Source organism: Cloeon dipterum, chromosome 3 (genome assembly GCF_949628265.1).
Source record: "Cloeon dipterum chromosome 3, ieCloDipt1.1, whole genome shotgun sequence".
Lineage (NCBI taxonomy): Eukaryota > Metazoa > Arthropoda > Insecta > Ephemeroptera > Baetidae > Cloeon > Cloeon dipterum.
The window spans coordinates 11,424,237-11,447,508 of record NC_088788.1 but is presented as its reverse complement, the minus strand read 5'-3'; the positions used below and the strand labels follow the sequence as shown (position 1 = coordinate 11,447,508).

Genomic DNA, 23,272 nt, shown 5'->3' with positions numbered 1-23,272 from the left:
ATATATTGGACATTTTTTAAAAGCTTAATTCTCTCAAATTGTAAAGTCAAAGCATTTTGACCACTTCCTGACAGACTTCTAGTATTTTTCTATAATTATAGTTCGGAATTTTAGATGTTTGTTTTATGGAAAGACTGTTTTGAGCTACATTTACACGTTTTTAGTTAGTTTTGGAGCCAACGTAAGACTCTTTTGAGATTGTATTTACGCATTTTTTGACGATTTTCTTGCCAAGCTTTTAAAATTTTGAAGGGTTTGCAAAGCATTTAGCTTCTAAATAGGGCTGTAAGGTCAGGATTTAGATGGAAAAAAATACATTAAACTTTTCTTGTTTCAAAAATTTTTCCAAGCTCTTCAAAAGTCAGATTGACTTTACTAAAAATAAAAACAAGTCATGTGTAAAAAAATTCTACAATAATTTTTATCTTTCGTTTGCAGAACAACAGAAAATGGAAAGGAAACGATAATGGTGTTTGAAAACGACGTTCTCAAATCGAAGACTGTCAATGGCGTGCCACAGTCCATCACATACAGCTAAGCATTCCAGCCGCACACGCCGCACGGACCCAGAGACTTTTGGTAGCGCCGTCCGTGCGCGCGGAGTGTCCTGACAACTGTGTACATAGTAAAATTAGCAACGACAAACACGCGGCAGGCAAAACGACAAGATAGTTTTTTGTCTCATTCTTCTCGCCGCCTGTCCTCTTGCAATCGTATTGTTTATCCCGCAGACAACCTATGTGATATATCGAGAAATTAATTAACTCCTCTCGATCTAATGAAATGGATGTATTTAAAAGTTTAAATCCGACGGTCCTCTTGATCAACCCAGCAACAGTTCAACGTAAATCCAAGTTGTGAAGTGGTGCAAAATCCGGTTGGCTGCAACGACTCGTGTCCCCCGCCAACATGTTTGACTGATAGTTTGTTATTGGCTCTTTCGATATCACTGCTCAACCCGGTCCCCCAAAAGCGATGCATCGACGTGGGCCAAGTTGCTTATTCAATCTAGTTGTTCGGCCAAATTTATTCATGTGGATGATTATATCGATGTTTACCTGAAAAATGAAAAACTTTTTCTGCATGTTTCCGAATTCCGAAGGAGAGGTGCCTGTTGCACGAACTCTTGCTCGAACGATTTGAAGACTTGGCTCAAATAAAGCTTTAAGATCTTCTGCTGGCACCTCTCGTTACGCAATATTTAAATCAACCATGTAAAGCGAAATATTTAAAATTAATTGTTGATAAACGAATTTCCAATGTGTACCCAGCTAAGCAACAGGTTTGGAGCTGGTGCGCAGGCTTCTTTGGAGAGGAGCAATAGTTTAACAGTTGAAACGAAAAGAAATTTAATCGGTTATGCCCTCAAACGTACCACCAGATTAGAAAATTAAGAAAATAAGCCAGGTGTGCGAATTCAGTTCTGCTCACCACCGCTATTATTGTTCTCAGGTTTGCTTGCACTCGCGAGCGAGCAACTGGTTCACCAATTCTCAGATTTGAGTTGATAAAACTTGTGTTCGTAACATTTAAGTTGTTTCATCGAATGCCATTAGAAAAGAGGCAAACGAACTTTATTTTTGTCCGACAATCACGAAATTTGTTATTTTGACAGCAAGAAGAAGTGTTATTTTGTGTAAATGTACGTCACTATGAGACATTTCGAATTTTCATTGCTCTCGCACTAAACCAGATTATAGTGAGCTAATACTAAAGGAATAAAGTAGACAAACACGAAAATAATAAGAAATCTGATTTCTTTGTTTTATTTACTTTTTACATCCACGCAATGCGTTTCGTCATTTAGGTTTCGCTTTAATCTTCATTTTCTCATCCTTGGCCTCCTTAAGCAATACGTCTATCGTCATTGGCTCGATTTTCTGACCAACTCTGGTCACAATTTTTGGTGCGATCAATTTTTTGTGAGCAGTCTCTGGCACCCAATTACGGCCTATCGGCGCTCTTATGCTCGCCTCGAATTCTTTGACACTCGTGAATGGGTATGGAAGCTCGCTCACCTTAAAATAAAAGAAAGAATAAACGTTAGTTTTACTGCCAGAAAAAATTTAATGGAAACAAAATATTGCGACTTGAGCACCAAATTGGCTGTTCAAAGCGGTAAAAATAGCATTTTTGCTCTCAAATTAAAGGAAACCTACTCCTCATTTAAATATTGTATAGTTTTGAATCTTATTACCTGATGCTGATTGATTCCAGAGTCTTTCCCCTCGTAAATAATGACGTTCCTTAGATTTCTATCCTTCCTGGGCAGCTCTACCTTCGGCTTCAAAATAAACTTCTTCCTCTTCCTGGTGGACACGGGGAGGTTGGATCCACCCCACTCGCCCCAGCCCGGCAGAGTCAGATCGACTTCCTTGGGCTTGCTTGCCTCGTTCAGCTCCTGCTTTTCCTTCTGGAAATCGTCGACCACATCATCGTCGGCAAAAAGCTCTGCCAGCATGGCTTTTTGGTCCTGGGAGATGGGGTCAGCGTCAAGGTCTTCGCCTCCGACCACCACCAACTCGCCTTGGATCGATTTCAGCGGCTTTGGATCCAGGAATTTCGTCGGATCGATGTTTGCATCAGATCGATTTGGAGCTGCTTTGAACACTTTGCTGTTCAGCACGTCGTTCTTCTCAACATTGGAGTTTTGCTTCTCTGTGCCTTCCGTGATGGGGTTTTCAATGCTGGATTTGCTTACTTCCCTTTCAGTCTGCCTCAAACTCTTCAAACCAAATACATCCTTTGGCTCGTTCTTGGAAGACTTATTTTTCCCTTTCCTCTTCTTTTTCTTCTTTTTGTTTGAAGGAGCATCAGCTTCTTCCTCATCCTTTTCTTTGTTTTCCATCTCCTTTACCTCGGAACGCAACCGTTTTAGCGACTTTTCAATCACTTCCTCTTGCTTTTGCTCCAACTTGTCAAACAGGTCTGTCACAGAACTTTCAGCCACAAGCCACGATCCACTTCCAGCCGCAGCGGATTTCTTCTGCCCCTTGACCTTCTTCTCTTTCTTGCTGACACTTTCGACATTGGCTTTTCTTCTCAAATTTTTCCCCAACTCGTTTTTCTCAAACTCCTTCTGGTTTTTTCGCACCTCCAACAAATCCTCCATCAACTCCAAATGCTCGTCCTCCTCAACATCCACGCACAACTTTTCTTGGCTGGCCGACTTTTCCTCAGGTTGCTCTGGCTTTTCCTCAGGTTGCTCTTTGTCACTCTCCGCCTTTGCAGCAGACTTCTTGTTCTTCTCCTCCCAATACTTTTTATAGCCACTGACAAAGCTGGCAACGTCAGCTCCACTTTCAAGCTTTTTCTCTTTCTCCCAGTCCAGATCAGGGTGCGGAGCAGCGGCACCTTCGTCTTCAGACTCTCCTTCATCTGTGGACTCATCTTCGGGCCTTTTCACCTTCTGAGACAGCTCTCGGCTCAGCTTAATTTGCTGCGCAAGCACTTCCCTAATCTAAAATCATTGTTAAATCAGATAAAAATTAAATAGAACTAACAAGCAAAGTCTAGCAATGCGAAGTTTTAGTGTTTGGTGAAACCGTTGAATTTGTGTAGGATGGTGGGTGTTTTCGAATTTAATAATTTTAGTAATTTACTGGACTATGAAGAAAATATGACCCTAAAATTTCCAAATCAGTTTTAAAACAAAGCTCATTTCATGTAAAATTTGGTTCATAGTATATGTTTGGTGAGACAAATCAATCAGTTAAATGGTTTTTATATTTTGAGAATAACTAAAAATTCGGTTTAGCGTTTTTTAAGTTTTCTGTGATCAACATACTCTACTTTTTCTGACAGCTGATGAAATTTCCAACTTATAAAACATTAAACAAAATTTTCTTCTAGTATTTTTAAGAAAATGATGGTTAAAACAATTGTTAGTATTTTTCCATTTGCTTATACGGCTAATTAAAAGGGTGAGTGAGGATCGTTCACACCCCAATTGACTTTGATTTTGTCTCCTCTGCGGAAATTCATAAAATTACTCTGTACAACATCGAGTAGCCGTCCAGTTTAAGAACAGCTCAACACAATGCAAATTTTGAGACAGGTTTTCAGCCATGTAAAAATTTATTCCAGCACAAAAGAAAGTTGGAAATCTAAGAGTTTAGTGAGACGACTAAAAAAAGATAAATATGGATCTGCAGGACGTATAATTCAGCTCAGAAAATTTGGAAATATTTTCTCAAATCATTGAGGAGTTATTAAATTTTGCAATTCCGGGAAACAAAAAATGAAAATTTATCGATCCATCTTGTCAAGTAGATGATTGCTTCAAAATTGATTTAAAATCAGATTATGATCAAATTCTTGTGTCAATTCCTCATAGATCAATAATTCGCCGCCACCAACCAATAAATAAAATTTATTCCCTGGTCATATTTCTCTATTCATAGATAAGAACGCGATTTAAGGATTGAACAAGAGTAAAACCTCGCATAACTAGCGTTTCGTTGAAATAATTTACTCACATCCTTGTTGTATTTGGCTCTGATTTGCTGGTTCTTGGCCCAGTGTCCGGTGTTTTTGTGTCTCAGGGAGGCCCTCTCTTGCACTCGAGTCTTATCAATCGCTTCCAGCATCTTCAGCGCCTCCTCAGGGTCTTTGTCCTTCAGCGACTCAAACTCTTTGATCTGCTTACGCATTTTGTCTTTTCGCATAATGCGGTGGTGCTTTTTGCTCTTGATTCTGTTCTGCTGCCAGACCTTTTTTTGATGCTGGATTGTTTTTCTTATAAAATCGCCATGCTCGCGCCTTCTCGCTATGATCTCTTCCATCGTTAGATCATAAGTGCTTTTTTTTGGTCCCTGAGAGACTCGGTTAAATTTCAAATTCGACTTCTGCTTAAATGGTTTTACCTCCTCCTTTGGCGCGATGTAGCCGTTCTGCTCCAGCATGCTGTACACCTTTTTCTCCAGCTCCGTTTTTGGGGCAGTGATGGAGGTCATGATATTTGTTTCGTGCACTTTAAGGTCCTTGTTGAACGCTGGGAATTCCAGCTGATCGGCAACCCGATTGCTCTCAACCACATTGTCCCATTTTGACAAATCGTTTGTTACTTTAATGTATCCTTCTGAGCGTTTAACCTGGAATTCAGCAAAAATAATTATTGGTGGGTACAGCAGTTTAGGAATCACTCAATTTACCTTTTCAACAAAGATTTTTTCTTGCGGCTTCGGTACTGCTGGAATTTCCTTCTTTCTTCGAACTGAAATTGTCTTGGCCGATTTCAAAACTTTAGCTGTCGAAACTTTATTGGCATTTTTCGTCTTTTTAGATTTTAACTGATCATATTCCGATGCATTGGCTGGATCCTTACGAAGAGCCCCGTCAAACCTAAAATGTGCGGTTAATTTGTTGATTTTGGTCAGTATGTATGTATTTTCATCATGCAAAAACTTACTTGTTGCCAAAATCAATTTTTGTTATCGCTGACACCAATTGAGAATGACTTCTAGCATCATTTTCTCCGTCTGAATCATCAGATATTCGCTCTTGATCCAACTCCATGGTCAAATCGAAATGAAAATGAACCAAACTGTGCTGAAAATGCCACGAACTAAATTATCCGAGGGACTGACTACATACACGTGTTAGACAATGAATAAGGCGTGCTGCATCTGCAAGAGAAATCAAGCATTAGCAGCAGTCCTAGTGGGGGGGACTCGATTGGAAGCCATATTGAATATTTCCGTACAATACTTATATTGGAACAGCTGACTTTAAAAAATGGTCTTCATGACGTCTCTTCCAGTTGATGATAATCATCCAATCCACACCTGATCCACACTGGCAAGGCAATCACAACTGATGCTAGCGCCACCACTGATTATATTTTAGAAACAGAGCGTAAACAAAAGTGTCGCACGTGTGTGATCAGCAACAGCAAGCATCTGATTGATGTATGTAGATGATCAAATTTGTTATATTGCTTTGCCCATTTACAAAAATATTAATCAACTAACTGATTTATTTGATAGGATATTAAATTGTTTTAAATTTGGCATGTCTGAAAATAAAAATAATTTAAGGTATAATTATATAATTTTGCTTACATTTCAGAGTTCGGAAAATACAGAAATTGCTCTGATGGGGTTCAAAGGCAAGCAGCGGCCAGGTAAATTCAAGCCAAAGAAGAAGAATGGGCCCAAAACTCGCCGAGACTTGAGGAAGGAGAAGAGGCAGGAGAAGAAGTCAAAAAGGCGGCAACACATGTTCAACAAGTCTAATCAAGGTAAAGAGAGGATGCTACCGGTTCAAGTTGAGGAGGAGGAAATCCCTTCCGATGTCGAAGACGAGGAAAATGAAGACCATGTCCTACCTAGCGAACCAAAGACGAAAGAAGTCAAAACAGGGTTGGAGAAAAAGCCACTGAAAAAGAAGAAAAAAGATGATGATGAGAAGAATTTAATGGATTTCCAAAAGGAAAAGGTCAAATTAGAAATGGATATGGAAAAACGCAGAATTGAGCAGCTCAGAGAGGCCAATGAGGAGGAGGATAGAAACATTAAGTCTTTGGAGAAGCTGATGAAAATGAATAAGAGAAAATCTAAGAAATTGCCCAAGGCGTTCGTCGATGAAGGATTGGATTGTAAATTCTTTTATATTTAACTTTTCATTATATTGGTATTAATTGCTTTGTTTGGTTAGATTTGCTAGAGGTTTGTGACCCAACCCGGCTTTCAGCGATGCAGAAAACTCCTGATTTGCTAGAGTCGGATTCAGACGAGTTTGATGAAGATTTTGCCGAAGTCACAGGAGAGAGACCCAAAAAAGAAAAAAACAAAGCTCAGCCAAAATCTGAAGATAAGTCTGAGGAAATGAGTGGAGAGGAATGTGATGAAGAAGAGGATGATGAAGAAGAAGATGATGAAGAGGAGAGCGTTGCGGATGAGGAAGAGGACGAGGAATTTGGCAGCATGGAAGAAGACTTTTCAGAGGGCGAACTTGAAGAGGAAATGCCAGCATCACCTAAAAGTGAAAAAGCTCAAAAAAGAGTCAAGTTTGCAGATGAGGAAGAAACTCAAGCAAAGAAAGTAAAAATCGACGATGCTCCTGATGAGGATGGCGAGGAGGATGAAGCAGAAAAAGAGGAAGAAACTTGGGAAGACATTTACGGACGAATCCGTGACAAGAAAGGAAACGTTCTGCAGGGTGTTCAGGGGAAATACATCCCTCCTGCCTTAAGGGCGAGCACGACAGACTCGGTAAAACTGGCTAGATTGAAGCGGCAGATGCAGGGTCTGCTGAACAGAGTTGCCGAGAGCAACATGGCCAGCGTGGCTTCGCAGATGGAGCAAATCATTTTGTCCAACAGCCGTGGCGACGCCAACCAGGTCTTGGTGCAACTTCTGCACGCCCTGGCCCCAGCCGGGGCAGTCACGCCCGCCAGGATGATTGCAGAGCACGCCCTCCTGCTGGCTATTTTACACGCTCACATCGGCGCTGAAGTCGGTGAGTAATGCAAAATCTTCCTATTTTTTTCAGCTTCCCCTTGGTCAGTTTAAGGGTTTGATAATATTTCTATGCTAAAATATGGACCTTTCTGCTAACGAACAGTTGTAAAAAATATCTTGTTAGGTTTTCCGTGATTAAATGTGGATGTTTTTAAGTCTTTTCTAACCTGAAATTAAATAAAAAAAATAATTAAACTAATTTGCAAAACACCTTAAATTATCTATAGTTGTAATACAGTTTTTGTGTTGTGCGTACAATTAACTACCATGGAATTATTTAATGAATCGAGCTGCAAATTTTATGGCTGACCTAGCTTTAAATTAGTTGACCCCGCATTGCTGATTCAAAATTTCTGTAGAGGCTGCCATGAATATTTTTTTGGAAATTTTTTTAAATACAAAAAATTCCTGGGCTTTTCTTTTTCAGGGATTTTTTTTTTATTAAAATTGAAAGTGGCAGCAAACGGGGCTAACACAACTCATTGAGAGCATACCTGAAATATTATGTATAATTTTAAATTTAAAAAGAAAAATCGATTTTAGTTGGAGCTTAATCTCCATAATGCACTCATTTAAAAAAAACTCTTTGCTCAATTTATAATTTGATTTTCAGGTGCTGCGTTCTTGCAATCCACTGTCGAAAAGTTTGACGAGTGCTACCTCAGCAAAAAAGAAGTTGAGGATAAAACGCTGAATAACTTGCTGCAGATCTTGTGTTTTATGTATTGCTTCAAGGTAAGAAATATCATTGAATGGAAAATGTAGTCATTATATGATTTTTAATTTAGATGTTTCACTGCACGCTTCTGTTTGACATTCTGGACCGTTTCGGCAACAGTTTTGAAGAAAAAGACGTTGAGCTGATTCTGTTAGTTTTAAAGACCGTGGGCCCTTCTCTCAGGAAAGACGATCCCGCTGCTTTGAAAAATGTTATCATTCAGCTGCAGAAACAAGCGTCATCATGCAAAGCGGAAAAGTAATTTTTCTCCTTGAAAAAACAAATATTTTGTTAAAATATTACATTTCAGTTCTCGTGTGGCGTTTATGATGGACATTCTGCTTGCAATCAAGAACAACAACATGTCTAAGATTCCTGATTATGATCCTGACCTGGTGGATCGGCTGAGAAAATTGCTGCGGGCCCTTCTGCGGTCAGGCTCGTCGGTGTCTGAGCTAAAGATTTCGTTGAAAGACCTCCTTAATGGTGACTAATGCTGACATTTCTGTCTAAATTTTGTAGCTAATTTTGTTGTTAATCAGCCCAAAAGCAGGGCAAGTGGTGGGTGGTTGGATCAGCGTGGCAAGGCGCTGGCCCAGGAGAAAAGTCGACTTCAACTACAACAAATTCCTCTGAGTTCAGCCAGAAGCTCTTGGAACTGGCCAGGAAGCAGAGAATGAACACAGACTTGAGGAGAAACGTCTTTTGCATTCTTATGTCTGCTGAGGTGAGAGATAATCTTGGGGATGTGACTAAGAATACGTAAATTATATTTTGGACCTCTCAGGACTTTATTGATGCCTTTGAGAAAGTGCTGCACCTTGGCGTGAAAGGTCAGCAGGAGAGGGAAATTCCTTACGTCATCCTGCACTGCTGTCTGCAAGAGCAGACTTTCAACGCTTACTATGCGCACATTTCCCAGAAATTCTGTGATTACGACCGACGCTTTAAGGTGCCTCTGCTTGATTGTTTGTCAGTTTCGCTCTGCAACTTTGTTTTATTTTTCAGATGTCGATTCAATGCTCCATTTGGGACAAAATCAAAGAACTGGACACCATGACGAAATCTCAAATCAGAAATCTGGCTTCTTTCACTTCATTTTTGGTGTTGAACGGCGGGTTAACACTGGCTGTGTTGAAGGTAAGTTGACAAAAAATAAATTTAGTTATTTGGTTTAATCTTCAGTCGGCTTTTTAAAAACTAATTAAAAGTATGTGACAAATCAAAACTAAATTTCCTGCGACCACACCAGCGTCCATTCACATTACTAATGGTTTTGAACTATAGAAAGTTGATTTAATTATTCCTTTCTCCTCAGAAATAATTATCTAAGACAAGTAATTTATTTTTATTGTTGATTTTCCAGATCAAAATAATTCATTTTTCAAACTTTAGATGGTTGGTTTCACAGCAACTTAAAAACAAATTCATTGCATTCTTTTTGAAAATAATTCTTGTTAGATTTAAAATTAGGCAACTTTTGCCAAAAAAATTACCTCTTTTCACGCACCTTGGCTAAAACAAGATGGTCAAATTTAAGAACTCGGGAAAAAATAAAAGTAGTAATTTCTCAGCCCCAACATAATCAGTTTTTGACTGTTCTTGATCTGTTTCTTCCATGTTATACCCATAATTATATTTTAGCAATTCTCTCGGGTTATTAATTGGTTTATTTTTTTATCTTTTTAGGTCATAGAGTTTTCCGACTTGGACAAAGTCCACGTGAAATTCATCCGACAAGTTCTGCTGAAGCTCCTGCTGACCAGCAAGGAGGAGGAGTGCATAGGAGCATTCACCAGGGTGCCATCTTCCCCGCAGTTGGCGCTGTTCAAGGAGGGAATGCGTCTCTTCCTTCACCGCTACATCCTAGGAAGCAGCAAGGCCGCCTCGGAGAACAAGTTGCTAAAAGACAGAGTGCCCAAGGCCGAGCGCGCCTTCATCCACCCAGACAGCAAAGTCAGGTTCTGAGAGGTAAGATCGCAAGACTTTATTTTATATTTTACTCGGGGTACACAACAGGTACACGCTAGGAGTTTGTTAACTAAGACTAATGTTACATTGGTCCTTAACTCACTATTTGATGTGCGTAACTCTGGCTGAATGAGGCGTGTTTGTGCGCGTGACTCGCACTCGAGTAAATATACATCGAGACAAATAAAAGTTTGTATATGGTTACAAGAACGGATTTGTATTCTTTCAACACTAATCGCCTAGTTTCCGAGATTTATTTATTTATTCCATCACAAGTTTAAAAATTCATTTCATTTGAAAACTAAAATTTCAAAGAAAGTTAAAAATTACGTTGTGATGAACTGATTTTCAATTATTTTAAAAATTAGATCCGCACGGATACTATTTTAGAACATTAGAAACACTAAAACTCCATACTAAAAATATCATAAAATGTAGAAATAACAGTTCTCTGTTGCTTCCTCCTACAGAAAATCTCCATCATAACTTTTGTCCGTAAGAGCAGTTTAAAATAATTTGTTTTTCTTTAGAAAAAATATACTGTATACACGAAGCTGCGTAGAAATGTAGCCGCGAGTAGATGAGGCGTCAACATTTTAAGTACGTACTTATACGCAGAGACAAGACTTACAAAAAATCTGATATGCGAGAGACGCAGAGCGGCTCGGTCGTTTAGAATTCCTTCGCTTTTGTAGCCGCAGCCGAGCGTCTATCGTCTCATTTTCCCGACCGAAGGCGAAAAACTAATTTGTGGGTCGTTCGTGTCGCGAAAAGTGACAATGAGAGAGGGCTCAACATGCCCGAGATCGTTTTTGGAAAGGGGTGCTCAACTCCAAAGGCGGCACTTGTGGTGCGGGTTCATCGGGCTGCCCACCGGACACCGGAAAGTTCGGGCAAAGTCCACGTTGTTCTGCAGCACGCCCAGTGTCCGGTACCTCCCTGGACTGTGCATGTCACGCGTGTACTGCTCGAAGCCCTCTTTGTTCAAAACTTCACACCAAATCTAAAACAAAAAGTCCAGCATTTACTATAGCAAACCTAACCAGAAAAAAATCGGATTTTGTTTAACCTTAAATTTAAAATGTAAAATAAGGTTTAATTTTTATGATGAATTTAAATTCCGGCAGACATTTTTCATGAGGGCGCAGTCTCAGCAAAATTTTAATTAATTTGGCAAAACTTTTCCCGTCGAATCAATGTCTTTATTTTCACACATTTTGGTGGTGTTGACTCAAAGGATTTTCAATATAATTTTTAGTACTTGCCCGGATTTTAGATTTTTTTAAATCAACCTTTGTCTTGATTAATTAATTAATTTGTGTATAGCGCTAGTGCACCGCAGATGGCCCTGAATGTTTGAAATCACCTAAAAAACGGTGTTACACACCCTCCCTCATCAACCCCTAACTCACTCCTTCAAAAACGTTTCAACTTTATTGACAAAGCTATAGCTGAGTGAGCAATAAATATGACGTTTGTTTGCTTGAAGAAAAAAAGACCTCGTTAAAAAATTTTAAGAAACCAATTATTGTTGGTGTATTTAGAAGAAGGCAAAACCAAATTTTTAACCGTAAAATAGAGAACCAATTTTTCTTATATTTTACATATAAGTTTGCTGACAAAGGAAAAAATAAACGACAATTTTATAATTTACTTGTGTCGAAGATAAATAAAAATTAGATCACATTCTCACCTGCCCGTAATTTATGAAAAATATTTCGTCGACCGAGTAGGGAATTCCAGGGAGTCCGGGTTCAAGTCCGTGGTCTCGGATCCACTCTTTGTACGCAAGCCAGCTGTGCCTGAGTCCCGCGTTGTCGCAGATGTTGTCCCCGAGGGTCTCGTTTCCGTCCACCTGAGCGTGCAACCATTTTAGATAAGATGAAATATTAAATTTTACGACCTTGTACTCACGTTTTTGCCAACCATCTCGAGGGGAAACTCCGAGTACTGCTCGGCGAAGCAAATGGCCTTCTCCCGAAAGCGTGCTGTCATTTCTTCGGTGAACCAGTTTGTCATGTTGCCGTTTTTGTCGTACCTTTTGCCTAAGGATAAAACAGTTTAAATCCTAAGTCTGAAATATTTACGTCCTCACCGTGGTTGTCAAATCCGTGAGTGATTTCATGACCGATCACAACTCCGATATTTGCGAAATTCAGATACCTGAATTAAAGAAATATTGAAATTTTTCAGTGAAAACATTCATTTTCTTACATCGGGTAATCCAGGTTGAACATGGGATGCCGCAGAATTCCCAAGGGGAAAACTAAAATACAATTTTAGGTAATTTTCTCGCCTAAAAATAATTCCTACTTATTTCATTGGTGGTGGGGTTGTGAAAGGCGTTCACCGTCAGCGGCTGAATGAGCCATTCCCTGGAATCAGGGTGGAGAAATGAGAGGAGCGAATTACACGCGAAAAGCGTTACTTTGCTTTGTCCACAGGCCTCGACAGCTTTCGCAGCTCCTTCCAGACCTCATGCTTTTTCAAAGTCAACATGTTTTGCAAAAAGTTACCGTCTGACAAGTTGAGCTGGAATTTCAAAATAAGCGGATAAACTGAGATACGATTTATTTTGAAAATTTGCACCTCTTTGTACTCGGCGGACAAAGCTTCTGGATCCTCAATGTACTTCGGATAACCAACTTTGTTTCCCATGGTATCTAGCTAGAATTAAAAATTAAAAACAGCCGTCGACGGTCAGGTCGAACACTCACCTTCTCTACAACTTCCTTCTTTTTCGCTTCTTCAAGCCAGTCTTCTGCGTTGATTACGCTTCGAAAAGCCTTTTTCAGGTACTTTACCATTTTCAAAGCCTAAGCAGGTCGAAATTTACAGCCAGTTTCCAACAAAAAAGGTTCATATAACAAACCTTTTTATCCACAGCTTTGAAGTAGGGGGACTTGACGTAGAGGCTGCCAACCGCCAGTCCGAGACCCTCGTTCACAATATTGGCACATTGCTTCCACCTGCCAAAATGCACACTCGAATATAATCGTGTCTTTATTGGCAGAGTGCGAACCTTGAGAGGTAGAGCTTGTCCTCGTTCGCGTCGGGAACGTCCTTCCGGAATTCTATCCAGATCTGCAGAAACTTGTTCCCGAGGTAGGGCATGAATTTGAACAGAAACCGCCAAATCAGGTAGTTGGCAACCGTCCTGCACAAGATTTTGGTTAAAATCTCTCGATCAAAGGTGATGGGGACGCGTACTTTGTCCGAAATAGGTGATATGGAATTTGTTCAAAGGGTCCGGAAATTTTCATACAAAAACTGACTTAATTTTTTATAATAAATCTCAAAGTCGAAACAAATTCTCTACTTTTGGAAAAGTTTGGAATCCTCCAGACAATTCTGGCGACCCAAGGGGATTGATTTTACCTGGAGTCTGCAGTCTCCAAGAGGCGGACAAGGTCAGGCAGGTATCCCCTGCATCTGAACGTGATGGTCAGCTCGGACACAGGGACAGGAAGGTCGACGTCCAGCCGACTGAACGTGTGATTCAGCATCGACAGCCACTGGAGCTGTGAACTCGACATTTTTAAAAATACGTGTAGTAAAAATCGCTTGGGAATACCTCTGGTGCGGCCTCTTGGAGCTCAACCAGCGTCATTCTGCTGAGTTCCTCCGCGTTCGGGTCTTCCGTTCCGTTGATCAGCAACGGGGCGCACTTTGTTGTCTCGGTCACGTTCGCAAAGCTGCTCTCGAAGTTGAGAATGTCTTCGGCGTCCTTCAGGGAATCCTGGTTACCCTGGGTCAGGAGAAGGACAGACTCTCGAAGCAGGCGACGGTACGACCTCAGGTAACGCACGTAATCAGGGTTGCTTGAATTCAGGTAGTAGGCGGTCTCGATCGCTGGCTGCCCCTTGTAGAACTAAATTTTTCGAAGAGGACAAAACCAGACGTTTTTTAATTGAATCTGCCGTACTTAAAAAATGGCTCAGATTAAAAAATCTAAAGTCAAGGAAGAAGTTTTACAAGATGTGTCTCCAACTACCAATCGGAAAAAACGAATTGACAAATATATTAAATGGACTTTTGACACATACTTCTCAAACTGCAACTCAATTTCATCTTTTGCTTGTATTTTATTCATGATTTTTCCACTCGTCATGCTTTAAAAATAAATTATATCTACATTTTTTCATGAAGATGAAGCAAAAAAAGCCAACAAAATTGTATTTATAATTTTTTTAAGAAATGATAAATTAATTTAGCCCGCTGATGATCACGGATAAAACTTTTTTCAAATTAGAATTCAATTTCAATTCACCTGCAACGTGTACTGGCTCGCGTTCTTCTCATCAGGCGTGACGTACATCTCGAGGATCGTGTGCACCTGGTACACGGCCAACTCGCCGAGAAGCCGGTGCAGCTGGAATTCATTAGGGTCCCACGGGACTTTCCGCAACAAGGGCCAAGGGCCCAATTCTCCGGCGGAGAGAAGAGCGAACACGGGCAAATCTTCGTACTGCTTGTAGTGGGAGGTGCGGAAATCTGTTCGGAGTGTTTTAATTTATTCCTCTGCTCGAGAAAATTGTAAAAAATGTCTCACTGCGATCCATGCACGACGCGTACAGTTTCCTCGCTTTCCTAATCGCCTCGTTTTCGTCCTCCACGGGAGGTTGTTCGATGAGCTCTGAAGAAAAAGAGAATGGAAACATTTGATCAAATTAATTAATGATGATTTCTGAGGTGCGCACTTTTTATTACGGCGAGCACCTCCTCTTGCATTTCCTGCAGCATGGAGCGATGGAAATTGTCATCAGGCACCTCCTGACTCCTGAGATAGTTGCCGCAGGAGAACTGGTAAAAGTCGTGGCAAGGGTCTGCCTTCAGGTCCATCCGTTGCAGCATCCGGGCCGCAGCCAGCACGCACGCCGGCTGCTCGCACACTCCGTCGCCGGCGCCTTCGTCCCCGCCGTCGTTCACCTGGACCTGCCAAACGCCTGCAAGTTCGTGGTTAGGCAACGTGCTGGGCACGCAAGCCGAGCGGATTGCATAGTTTCCTCTATTTTGCTCTCCGTTTTATTTCTTAATTTGATTTTGACCCAAAATTGGAGATAGCTGAAAATGCTGAGCATCTCCGCATGGAATTTCATTTCAAGCAGTGGAAACTAAGAAATTGTTCCAGTGAAGGCAACCAACTTTTCTGATTATATTTTCAGCCAGAAATATTGTTCACCGACAGAAAGGTATTTTGACAAATAATTTAATTTGATGCATATAGGCTAATCAATCGAGCTTGTATCAACTTTGCGCTCCATTTATATATTAATGATGAAAGATTTGATTTTAACTTAGATTTCATTAGATTTTAATTTTTGTTACAATACCTAAAGCCATGATTGCGAGTGTTACGCTGGTGGCGAACAGTCCGAGAGCTATTGCCTGCAGCTTTTTCGTCTTAATCCTGCAACAAAAATAAATTATTAAATAATTTAGTGAAAAGAGTCATGATGAACGATTCAAAATTTTCTGTACACGCCAAATTTGCGTGTTAGCACCAAATAATTGTAAATCACGCAATTTGAAATACACTAAAATCGTCCAAATCCATTATTAGAGCCCAAAATCATCTGAAATCGCTAGAAAAACTGTAAAAATTTTCTTCAAGAACACCTAAAATATCAACAAAAAGCTGGCACCGCTACAGTCATAAATATTCATCAAGGTGTCCCATTCATCACTCTGAGAGGCGAGGATCACCAAATTATATGCGGCCGCAAACTTTTTAACTCGATTACCGCTCATATTTTTGCGAGTGGTCGTCGATAGCGAGGGCGCAATGCAGCATCCGCGCTCCTCGAGAGGCTCATTCGTTTCAATGTATTGAGACAGCAGGCAGGTTTGGCGCAAACGGCCTGTGGGATTTTCCAAATTCGGAGGAAGGGGGGGCGATGGAACGGAACGCGCGAAAAGACGCGTTTCGAGGGTGGTACGTTGTCAGGGGAAGCTGTGTGGCACTGGGGCAACCGGAGATCGATGCCAAACGAGCAGCCCTCTCTTCGCGCGCGTCCGCGGTGCTCACCACGCGCTGCGTTGACTCCATTCTGTGTGTGTGTGTGTGTGCGGCGTTAATTTTAATCTCGTTGACCCATCTCCGCGTGCTGCTCATTTCGCGCGCTCTCAATCTCGCTCGTCCCTTTGCCCCCAGCAGGGGTTGGGTCACCGCGCACTAATTGCTTTTTAATTCCGCTCCGCTCACTTGCCGGCGCTGCCGCCACCGGCAAATATTTGTTTGCGCAACTTTCGCAGTAATAAAGCTCGCCAGGCGCACTTTATTGCTTTTTGAATAGACCAGAAGATTTATTGTCTCCCTGCCCGTCCAATTTGGGTGCGCACTAAATTCGCTTTCCAACGGTGAAAAACGTGCAGGGAGGGGAAGTTTTTAACTGCTTTCCTTCTGGGGAAACCAAATTTTGTACACGGCGCAAGGAGCATTAATCATTACATTAAATGTGCTGGCTCATTAGTTTTAATAATGGTTTTGTTCGTAAAAGTAGACGAAGATTTGGAAAAAATGCCGTTTCTGCATTAAAATTTGGTGCATGCCAGAAATTTGATCATTTTAAACTATCATTCGCAGCTCCATCAAATTAACCAAACCGTTGGCTCGCATATTTGAGCACGTACTTTGCGTGTATATTACAATGTGAGAAATGTAGGTTTGCGAAAAACAGGCATTTTTTTAAAAAAATGCAGTGCAGTGGTAAAATGCGATTTTCTTCAATTTTTACCGGTTTCTTGCAGGCAATGGAAACTTATTTTTCAATAATTTACTAATTTTGAGCTTACAATCTCGATTTGAAAAATTGTCAGAGAACAATTTTTGGAGAAATTGAGGCCTCAAAATGGCAATTTAAAAGAAAATATAAGAGGAAATTTTGAACACTCCGACCGAAAGTTTAGATTTTCACAGAAGAAAAATTGAATAAATTCATTTCTTGCAATTCTTGTGTAAGAAATTGGTAAAAACCGTTAAAAGCCAGTGGTGTAAAAAACCGGGTGGTAAGCAAATGCAACCCTGGAGAAATGCGAAGTTTGGGGTCGAATACAGGCTTATTTGCACCTACATTTATTTGATTCTCTTGCAATGCAATGACTAGTCCTTTCGGATTTGGGAGAATTGCGAAAGCTTTCCGACTCGTACCTTTCCAGCATTTGTGAATTAATTTCATGGGACGAATGTCTAGCGTTTCAATAAAAAAAGACCCCGTTGCGGGGGCAGAATCACGAGCTTTAGTGTCTCCAATCCAAACCAAAAACGACCATAAACCTATTATTTTCAGCTAAATATGATGTGTATCATAAAAATATAATTTTGGTTGAGCTGAAAAAAATAAGGATTCCAAATCATTAATTTTAAACTGGGTTGACTCATTTTGTTATCAACACCCTCGCCCTCGAATTGACTAGTCATAAAAACAGTCTATTATAGAAGAGTCCTCAGCGAGTAAACGGGTCTGGTCTGTGTTCCTATAAACTATTAAAGACTGATTGTGCGAAAGTGCCAATCAGGCTAGGATACAGCTTTGATTGGTCAGCAAATAAAGCTGCGGCGCATTGTGTCGGTCGGCCGCGCACAATTAGACCGTACGTGTATGTCATTGTGCGTCACGTCCATTGAACGCCGCAATTACATTTGCACAATCGCGTGAATTGCCTCTCTTGTGCGGCCCATGCTGTTTGTATTAGAGCGTGTGAGTGTGGATTTTCGAGCCGCGCAGCCGACGGCGATCAAGCAATTCAAGCCGCGCAGCAGTTGGAGTGCCGAAATAAATATACACACTAACTAGTTGCGCTCGGTTGGCAATTTATTGCTTGCAGCAGCGCCGCCGGCCTCCGCGATTTATTGCCCGCGGGGAGCTGAATAATGGACGCCCTCGTCGGTCAGTGATTAATTCATGCTGCGACTGCACACCAGATCCGGCGCGGTCTCTATCTTCTCCTCCGGGTCTGCAGTCTGCAGGCGACGCGTCGTTTTTTTTCCTTTCTGTTTTATGGAGAGTGTTATTGTAATGGGTTCGCAGAAATCGTTTAATTTGGCCGTCAAAAGGGTTTTCATGAGAGATTTAATACTGTCCGCAATTTTTAAATTCTTGTTAGAATAGAACCCTAATTTTTGGAATGTGGTTAGGGTGGTATAGCGGTGTCAAAATAACGAAGTTTACTGGAAAATTTTAATACTGGATAATCGGAGTGAAAACTGGAGAAACGGGCCGCTCGGCGATAAAAGAAAATATAAGAAAATGTCTCAAGTTCCAATGATGTGAAAAACGATGCCCAATTAGATAGCCTGCAACTTTTAAATGTAAATCAATTTTTTTAATAGGAGATTAATTTTTAATATTTCATAAAGAGGTATGTAGGTTTATTATGCGACTGATTTTCTTTGATAATGTAGCACATATACCGATTTATCTCATTTTTGTGTTTACCCATGTGGTTTTACCGTAGGATTTTAAAACCGTCGATGGATCATTGCAATTTCAAAACAAAACTGGACTCTAATTTTAAAATAAATATGCAGGATTTGCAGAGGAAATATTTAGTTTCATGAATTTTACTAGAAATTAAATTTGCATCATCTGCTGGATGAAACAATCGATTTTTTACAAATCAGTTACGCTAAAATTAAACAGTTGAAAGCCTGATTTTCACATTATTTAAAAAAGTTTAAACCACCTGTTGAAACCTTTTCGATTTTAAGCCCTGTTTTTTTAACTGTTTTTTCTTTCATTTTCCTGGTAAAGAATGCAACATGCTTTGAGTGAATCTCTTTTTTCAATAATATTTTTCATTCGCTCAAGAAAAAATCTGCAATTTTTAATTTACTCCCAAAACCCTTCGCGTTCAGCAGAACTCAAAAAAATCCCTTCAGCTTACAAAAAATAGCCCTGGGAAACACTAAACACCTGCACTTTACTTGATTAAAAATTAACAGAGCGAGAGAGCACAGATTTCCCGCCCGAGCAATAATTCCACTCACTGCGGCTATGCAGGACGATTAAACCCGGCGTTGCCCATCGTCCAGGAGCAAGCAGAAGGGCACAGAGAAACAGGGCGTGAGTAATTCAACACGCGCGCAGATTAGCAAAGTGCTGCTGCTGCTGCTGCTTGCTCTTTCAACGGTGCGCCAAATTGCTAATTCCAGCGCTCGGCCGTGCTGCGGTGCGGTGCCGGGCGGCGACGTCAATTTGATTTGCTAATCTAATCCCCTGCGCTGCGACGCGTCCATAATTTAAAAGACACTGAGTGAGTGAGTGAGCGAGTGTCGCGTCTCCCTCCGTCCAATTATAATATTCACCCAAGGCATCTCGTAAATTCGCTCTCGGCACTTCATGGCCGTGCGCGATCAACACTTGAGTGTACACATGATGCCCCGGCTGATTTCCCTGGTGCACGAGTATAAGGACCGACAACTTACTGCGGTCAGCCTTTCCTAATACTCTTTGGAATGAGATTTTCAAACTGCGAAACATTTTATTGCATTTGATTTTCAAAAGGGAGATGGAAAAATAAATTCTTGCATATGCTGGAAATCAAATTAAAATTCAGAGAAGATGAATACATTAATTGTTTTATAATATTGAAGAGAAATTAAATTTGATTCGATTTAATTCAGCAATGTCCTGCTCAACTAGTTCGGCTGCTAATTGTAACTCAAGTTCCGTTCTAACTAATTTTTGCTTTCAAATAATACGTCGAAAAATAAACCAGCTTCAGCCTTCATTGGCATCTAGGAAAAATAAATATATATATTTTCAGTTTTTTATTTCACATAAATTTTAGTATATTTTTCCTTGAAAAAAATTTCAAATTGTCTTGAAATTTGGATTAATGACGTATGATTTTCCTGTTGAGATACAATCCGGCCAAAATTTACAACCCCTAATTGTGTTAAACCGGAAGTAATCACCCGAGGACAGAAATAAACCAGATTTGAACTCTACAAGCCACTATATAGGCTTTGCTAATCTCTTCTAATCAAAGCGAAATTTAAAAAGTGCAGCAATAATGGCAAAAAGTGAATACTTTCTGTCCCTTATATACATACTGAAAACATTTTCGTAACAATTCAATTTTGCAGCACGGCTAATTCTGATCCATGAATTTATATCTTATTCTCTCTCCTTTCCATACCAAATTTCTTTAATCTATACCTTTTTTCTAAGCAATTTGGGGTTTATTGTGGGGGGAAATTGGCACGCCAATCGTTTGAACCTGCACGAATGTTCTGGCTGCTCTTTTCTGCTGATTGACAGCGCGCCCAAATAGGCTTTCCGGGCAATTCACAGTCTGATGAGTTTCCTCCCTGCCGCAATACGCTTCCGAAAAGTCGAAAGGGAGAACATTTCCGCGAGCGCAAAAAGGCGGGCGGGCGGGCAGGCGGTGGCGGGGTGCGCACGTACGCGTGGGCTCAAACGTCAAAACAGCTCGTGTCGCGCGCGCGGCCCGCAGCACCACCGCACGGTATTAAAATTCAAAAGTTGTGCTCTCGCATGTGTTCTTTTTCTCTCGTGCGTCAAAACGAGCTGAAAAGATTAAAGAGCTGGCAGTGCGTCAGGAAAAAGCAGATAAAAGAGAATCGTGTGTGTTCTTTCGTCGCGCGGACGAAATTTGTTGCTGCCGCCACCGCCGCTGATGTGTGTAAATGCAGCCCAACAAGTGTTCGTATACGGCCAGCGGGGCTTTTTGCTCGTCACCGCGAACGAGGGTGCGTGATGAGGCGAGATTAGAAAATAAAAACACTGAAAATACGGATCGTCTGAATTGATGCTAGCAGGTGGCACCGCTTTTTTTAATGTTGAATGCGAAGAAGCTCAAAACTGCGGAGATCTTTGAGAAAAAACAGTGCTTGTCCAATTTTGTTAAAAATTAATTACACTGTAGCTTCCCCAAGGGTTAAATCCGGAATTACGACACTGATTTTTGATAAGTTCAAAGCAAAGTGCTATTTCAATAAAAGAAAAACATTAAATTTGAAGCTAAAAATAGAAACAATATGAATAGGGCTGTCAAAATTTAAACGATCAACTATTTTGTTTTCTGACCTTCCAATTTTTGTGAGACCATCAAATGAGCACGAATCGTGCAATTTTAAATCATTAAAACCATTAATTTAAACCGTCTCAGACCGTCTACAACTGCCAGAACCGTCTAAAAGCATCTAAAAACTGTTTAACCCCGTCTAAATTGGCTACAATAAAAAAATTGAGCTGGCATAGATGATTTTTTTAATATTAACTAATCTCTACTAGGCTTCACATAAATTAAAGTCTTTTTTTAAACCTTCTCCTGCTTCTAGAGAAAAACACATTAAACAAACGCAAAGGAAAACTATTTTTAAAATAAAGAAAATATCCTTAGATTGAATTGGAAATTTTACTACTAACTTCTTGTACGGCCTGGAAGTTAATTTAAAAAAATGGGAAAGGAAATCATTAAAATTAATAACATAATTAATTGGAGCACTAGCTTTTCAAATTTTTTTCCCAGGCCAAAAATATGAACAGTTTGACAGGAAAATAAATCGAAAGTTTTCTACCGCATTTTGGAGGCTTAGTTTGGTTTTTGGTGAAAAGGACGATAAAGTATCATTGTGAAATCACAAATTATCATATATTTCGTAAAGATATGTTTTTGCTGTCTACCCAGAGCTTAAAAATATTTTGTTAAATAAAATCTAACACCTCTATATAAATCAGGATGGGTATCAAAAGTGAACGATTTTCCTTTGCGCTTCCACTGCACAACAGCTGATTTGTTCTGTCAAACCTGCAAATAAAAATCATCACTGCAGCAACCTGTAGATGAGATAGCCTCACCCGCCGTTAAAAACGATTTTCCGTGCTTCGTTTCACTTTTTCGTATGTTCTGATTAAATGTTCGGAATTTTTTTTAATTTATTTAGTAAAAAAAATTAATAGACCTGATAAACAAATTTAATTTTACAATTTGCAAAAATAAAAGAACTTGTCCTGCTCTAAAAATCAATGATGGTTTTGTATATGCGGATTAAAATTACAAGGAAAAAAGCAATTAAAATGTCAGTTAGAACATACACTGGAATTTTAAATAAACTTTAATAGCAGAAACTCAGATAATCCGTAGCTAAGGCAAGACAATTAATTCGCAGATATACAATCCAACCTAGAAAATTCAGCTTGACGAGCAGGCAGAAGAGAATAAATAAACAAACTGATTGACACGAGATGCACCGACACGAAATAATAAAGTGTCGAAATTGAGCGCGATGACAATTGGCATCAACTGAACGGGGGCAACTGACCGTGGCTTGCGGCTCGGCGACGGCTGCACCCGGACATGCTGCTCGGGCAGGTCGTCGTCGGGGGCGGTTGCGGCCGTGTCCACCAGCAGGCCGAGCCTCGAGTTCTGGCTGCGCACCGAGCTCTGCTGCTCGGGGGCGGGCGGCGGCGGCGCGGCCTGGCCCGCGGGAGCGGCGTCCCCCTTCATGGCTGCATGCCCAGGCCGACCCTGCGGATGCGGACGACTGATTGCGCGGGTGACCGTCGTCGGAGTGCGGCCTGGCGGCTCGCCTCGCTCGCACACAAGATGTTGCGCCGGCGCTGCGCCCGAGAATGCGGCACAGCATCCCGGCAGGCGCACAATAATTATGAGACTGTGCGGTGCTGATCACCGCCCGCCACCTGCCCCCCATCGATTTTGCAAACGGGCGTGAATTGTGTCAGCCCTCCGCCGGTAACACCATTGTTCCTCCTCGCGTGATAATGGCAAGATTGCCGACCTCTCTTCTGCTCTCTCCCATTGTGCAGCCGCGCGTCTTGGAGAGCAGCAGGAAGCGGTTCGGCGCACTCTGCTCTCGCCCTCGCCGCTCTCCCGGGTCGCCGCCGCCAATTTGACACACTTGCCCGATAGCTCTCACGTCGCCGCTAAATAAAAATGCCCTGTTTTCAGCGAACACCTCGAGGCAATAAAAAAGCGTGCATATTACGAAATATTTTGATGATGAATGATGAATAATTTGTTCAACCGTGAAATGCTTTGGCGAGTATTCTTATTCAGGGTTGCAAAAAATCTGCATTTTTAAAAAATGTAGTGCAGTGGTAAAAAACGTTTTTTTTTCAATTTTTACCAG

General features: G+C 40.9%; 4 protein-coding genes across 10 annotated transcripts in view; 2 read left to right on the top strand and 2 right to left on the bottom strand.

The window, feature by feature from the left end:
- The window catches only part of LOC135940599 (dnaJ homolog subfamily B member 6-like), a 28,250-nt gene extending 26,495 nt beyond the window's left edge, over positions 1-1,755 (top strand). For all 7 annotated transcript variants that reach the window (XM_065485550.1, XM_065485556.1, XM_065485551.1 and 4 more), the window contains one exon: positions 439-1,755. In XM_065485550.1, coding sequence (XP_065341622.1) covers positions 439-538 — 100 coding nt within the window. In that variant the 3' untranslated portion in view covers positions 539-1,755. The remainder of the gene's footprint in view (positions 1-438) is intronic.
- LOC135940598 (U3 small nucleolar RNA-associated protein 14 homolog C) lies at positions 1,741-5,613 on the bottom strand. Its single transcript, XM_065485549.1, has 6 exons — positions 5,411-5,613; positions 5,154-5,343; positions 4,866-5,093; positions 4,479-4,814; positions 2,198-3,460; positions 1,741-2,018 (listed from the first exon to the last, which is right to left on the bottom strand). Exons 1-6 carry the CDS (start codon positions 5,515-5,517, stop codon positions 1,800-1,802), a joined length of 2,343 nt encoding a protein of 780 aa, XP_065341621.1. The 5' UTR covers positions 5,518-5,613; the 3' UTR covers positions 1,741-1,799.
- Positions 5,614-5,861: 248 nt separating this feature from the next.
- Positions 5,862-10,362, top strand: LOC135940596 (nucleolar MIF4G domain-containing protein 1 homolog). The gene is made up of 10 exons (XM_065485546.1): positions 5,862-5,909; positions 6,070-6,598; positions 6,658-7,461; positions 8,077-8,198; positions 8,252-8,439; positions 8,492-8,667; positions 8,724-8,908; positions 8,969-9,133; positions 9,190-9,321; positions 9,871-10,362. The coding sequence occupies exons 2-10, from the start codon at positions 6,097-6,099 to the stop codon at positions 10,147-10,149; spliced, it is 2,553 nt and encodes an 850-aa protein (XP_065341618.1). The 5' UTR covers positions 5,862-5,909; positions 6,070-6,096; the 3' UTR covers positions 10,150-10,362.
- On the bottom strand, positions 10,144-22,770 carry LOC135940597 (neprilysin-1-like). The gene is made up of 18 exons (XM_065485548.1): positions 22,445-22,770; positions 15,486-15,562; positions 14,853-15,098; positions 14,705-14,788; positions 14,423-14,646; positions 13,727-14,023; positions 13,531-13,673; positions 13,175-13,309; positions 13,025-13,121; positions 12,870-12,968; positions 12,742-12,819; positions 12,581-12,684; positions 12,466-12,527; positions 12,367-12,418; positions 12,248-12,315; positions 12,067-12,197; positions 11,846-12,007; positions 10,144-11,155 (listed from the first exon to the last, which is right to left on the bottom strand). The coding sequence occupies exons 1-18, from the start codon at positions 22,627-22,629 to the stop codon at positions 10,979-10,981; spliced, it is 2,421 nt and encodes an 806-aa protein (XP_065341620.1). The 5' UTR covers positions 22,630-22,770; the 3' UTR covers positions 10,144-10,978.
- Between the last annotated feature and the right edge of the window lie 502 nt (positions 22,771-23,272).

Coding starts and splice junctions, on each gene's coding strand:
- LOC135940598 (XM_065485549.1), bottom strand. CDS start 5,517: ATGGAGTTGGATCAAGAGCGAATATCTGATGATTCAGACGGAGAAAAT. Junction 4,815..4,865: donor ACATCGCGCCAAAGGAGGAG/GTAAAACCATTT, acceptor CGAGTCTCTCAG/GGACCAAAAAAAAGCACTTA. Junction 3,461..4,478: donor GAGCCAAATACAACAAGGAT/GTGAGTAAATTA, acceptor CAATGATTTTAG/ATTAGGGAAGTGCTTGCGCA.
- LOC135940596 (XM_065485546.1), top strand. CDS start 6,097: ATGGGGTTCAAAGGCAAGCAGCGGCCAGGTAAATTCAAGCCAAAGAAG. Junction 6,599..6,657: donor CGTCGATGAAGGATTGGATT/GTAAATTCTTTT, acceptor TTGTTTGGTTAG/ATTTGCTAGAGGTTTGTGAC. Junction 9,322..9,870: donor TAACACTGGCTGTGTTGAAG/GTAAGTTGACAA, acceptor TTATCTTTTTAG/GTCATAGAGTTTTCCGACTT.
- LOC135940597 (XM_065485548.1), bottom strand. CDS start 22,629: ATGAAGGGGGACGCCGCTCCCGCGGGCCAGGCCGCGCCGCCGCCGCCC. Junction 15,563..22,444: donor TCGCCGAGCCGCAAGCCACG/GTCAGTTGCCCC, acceptor TTTTTGTTGCAG/GATTAAGACGAAAAAGCTGC. Junction 12,419..12,465: donor CCCCACCACCAATGAAATAA/GTAGGAATTATT, acceptor ATTGTATTTTAG/TTTTCCCCTTGGGAATTCTG.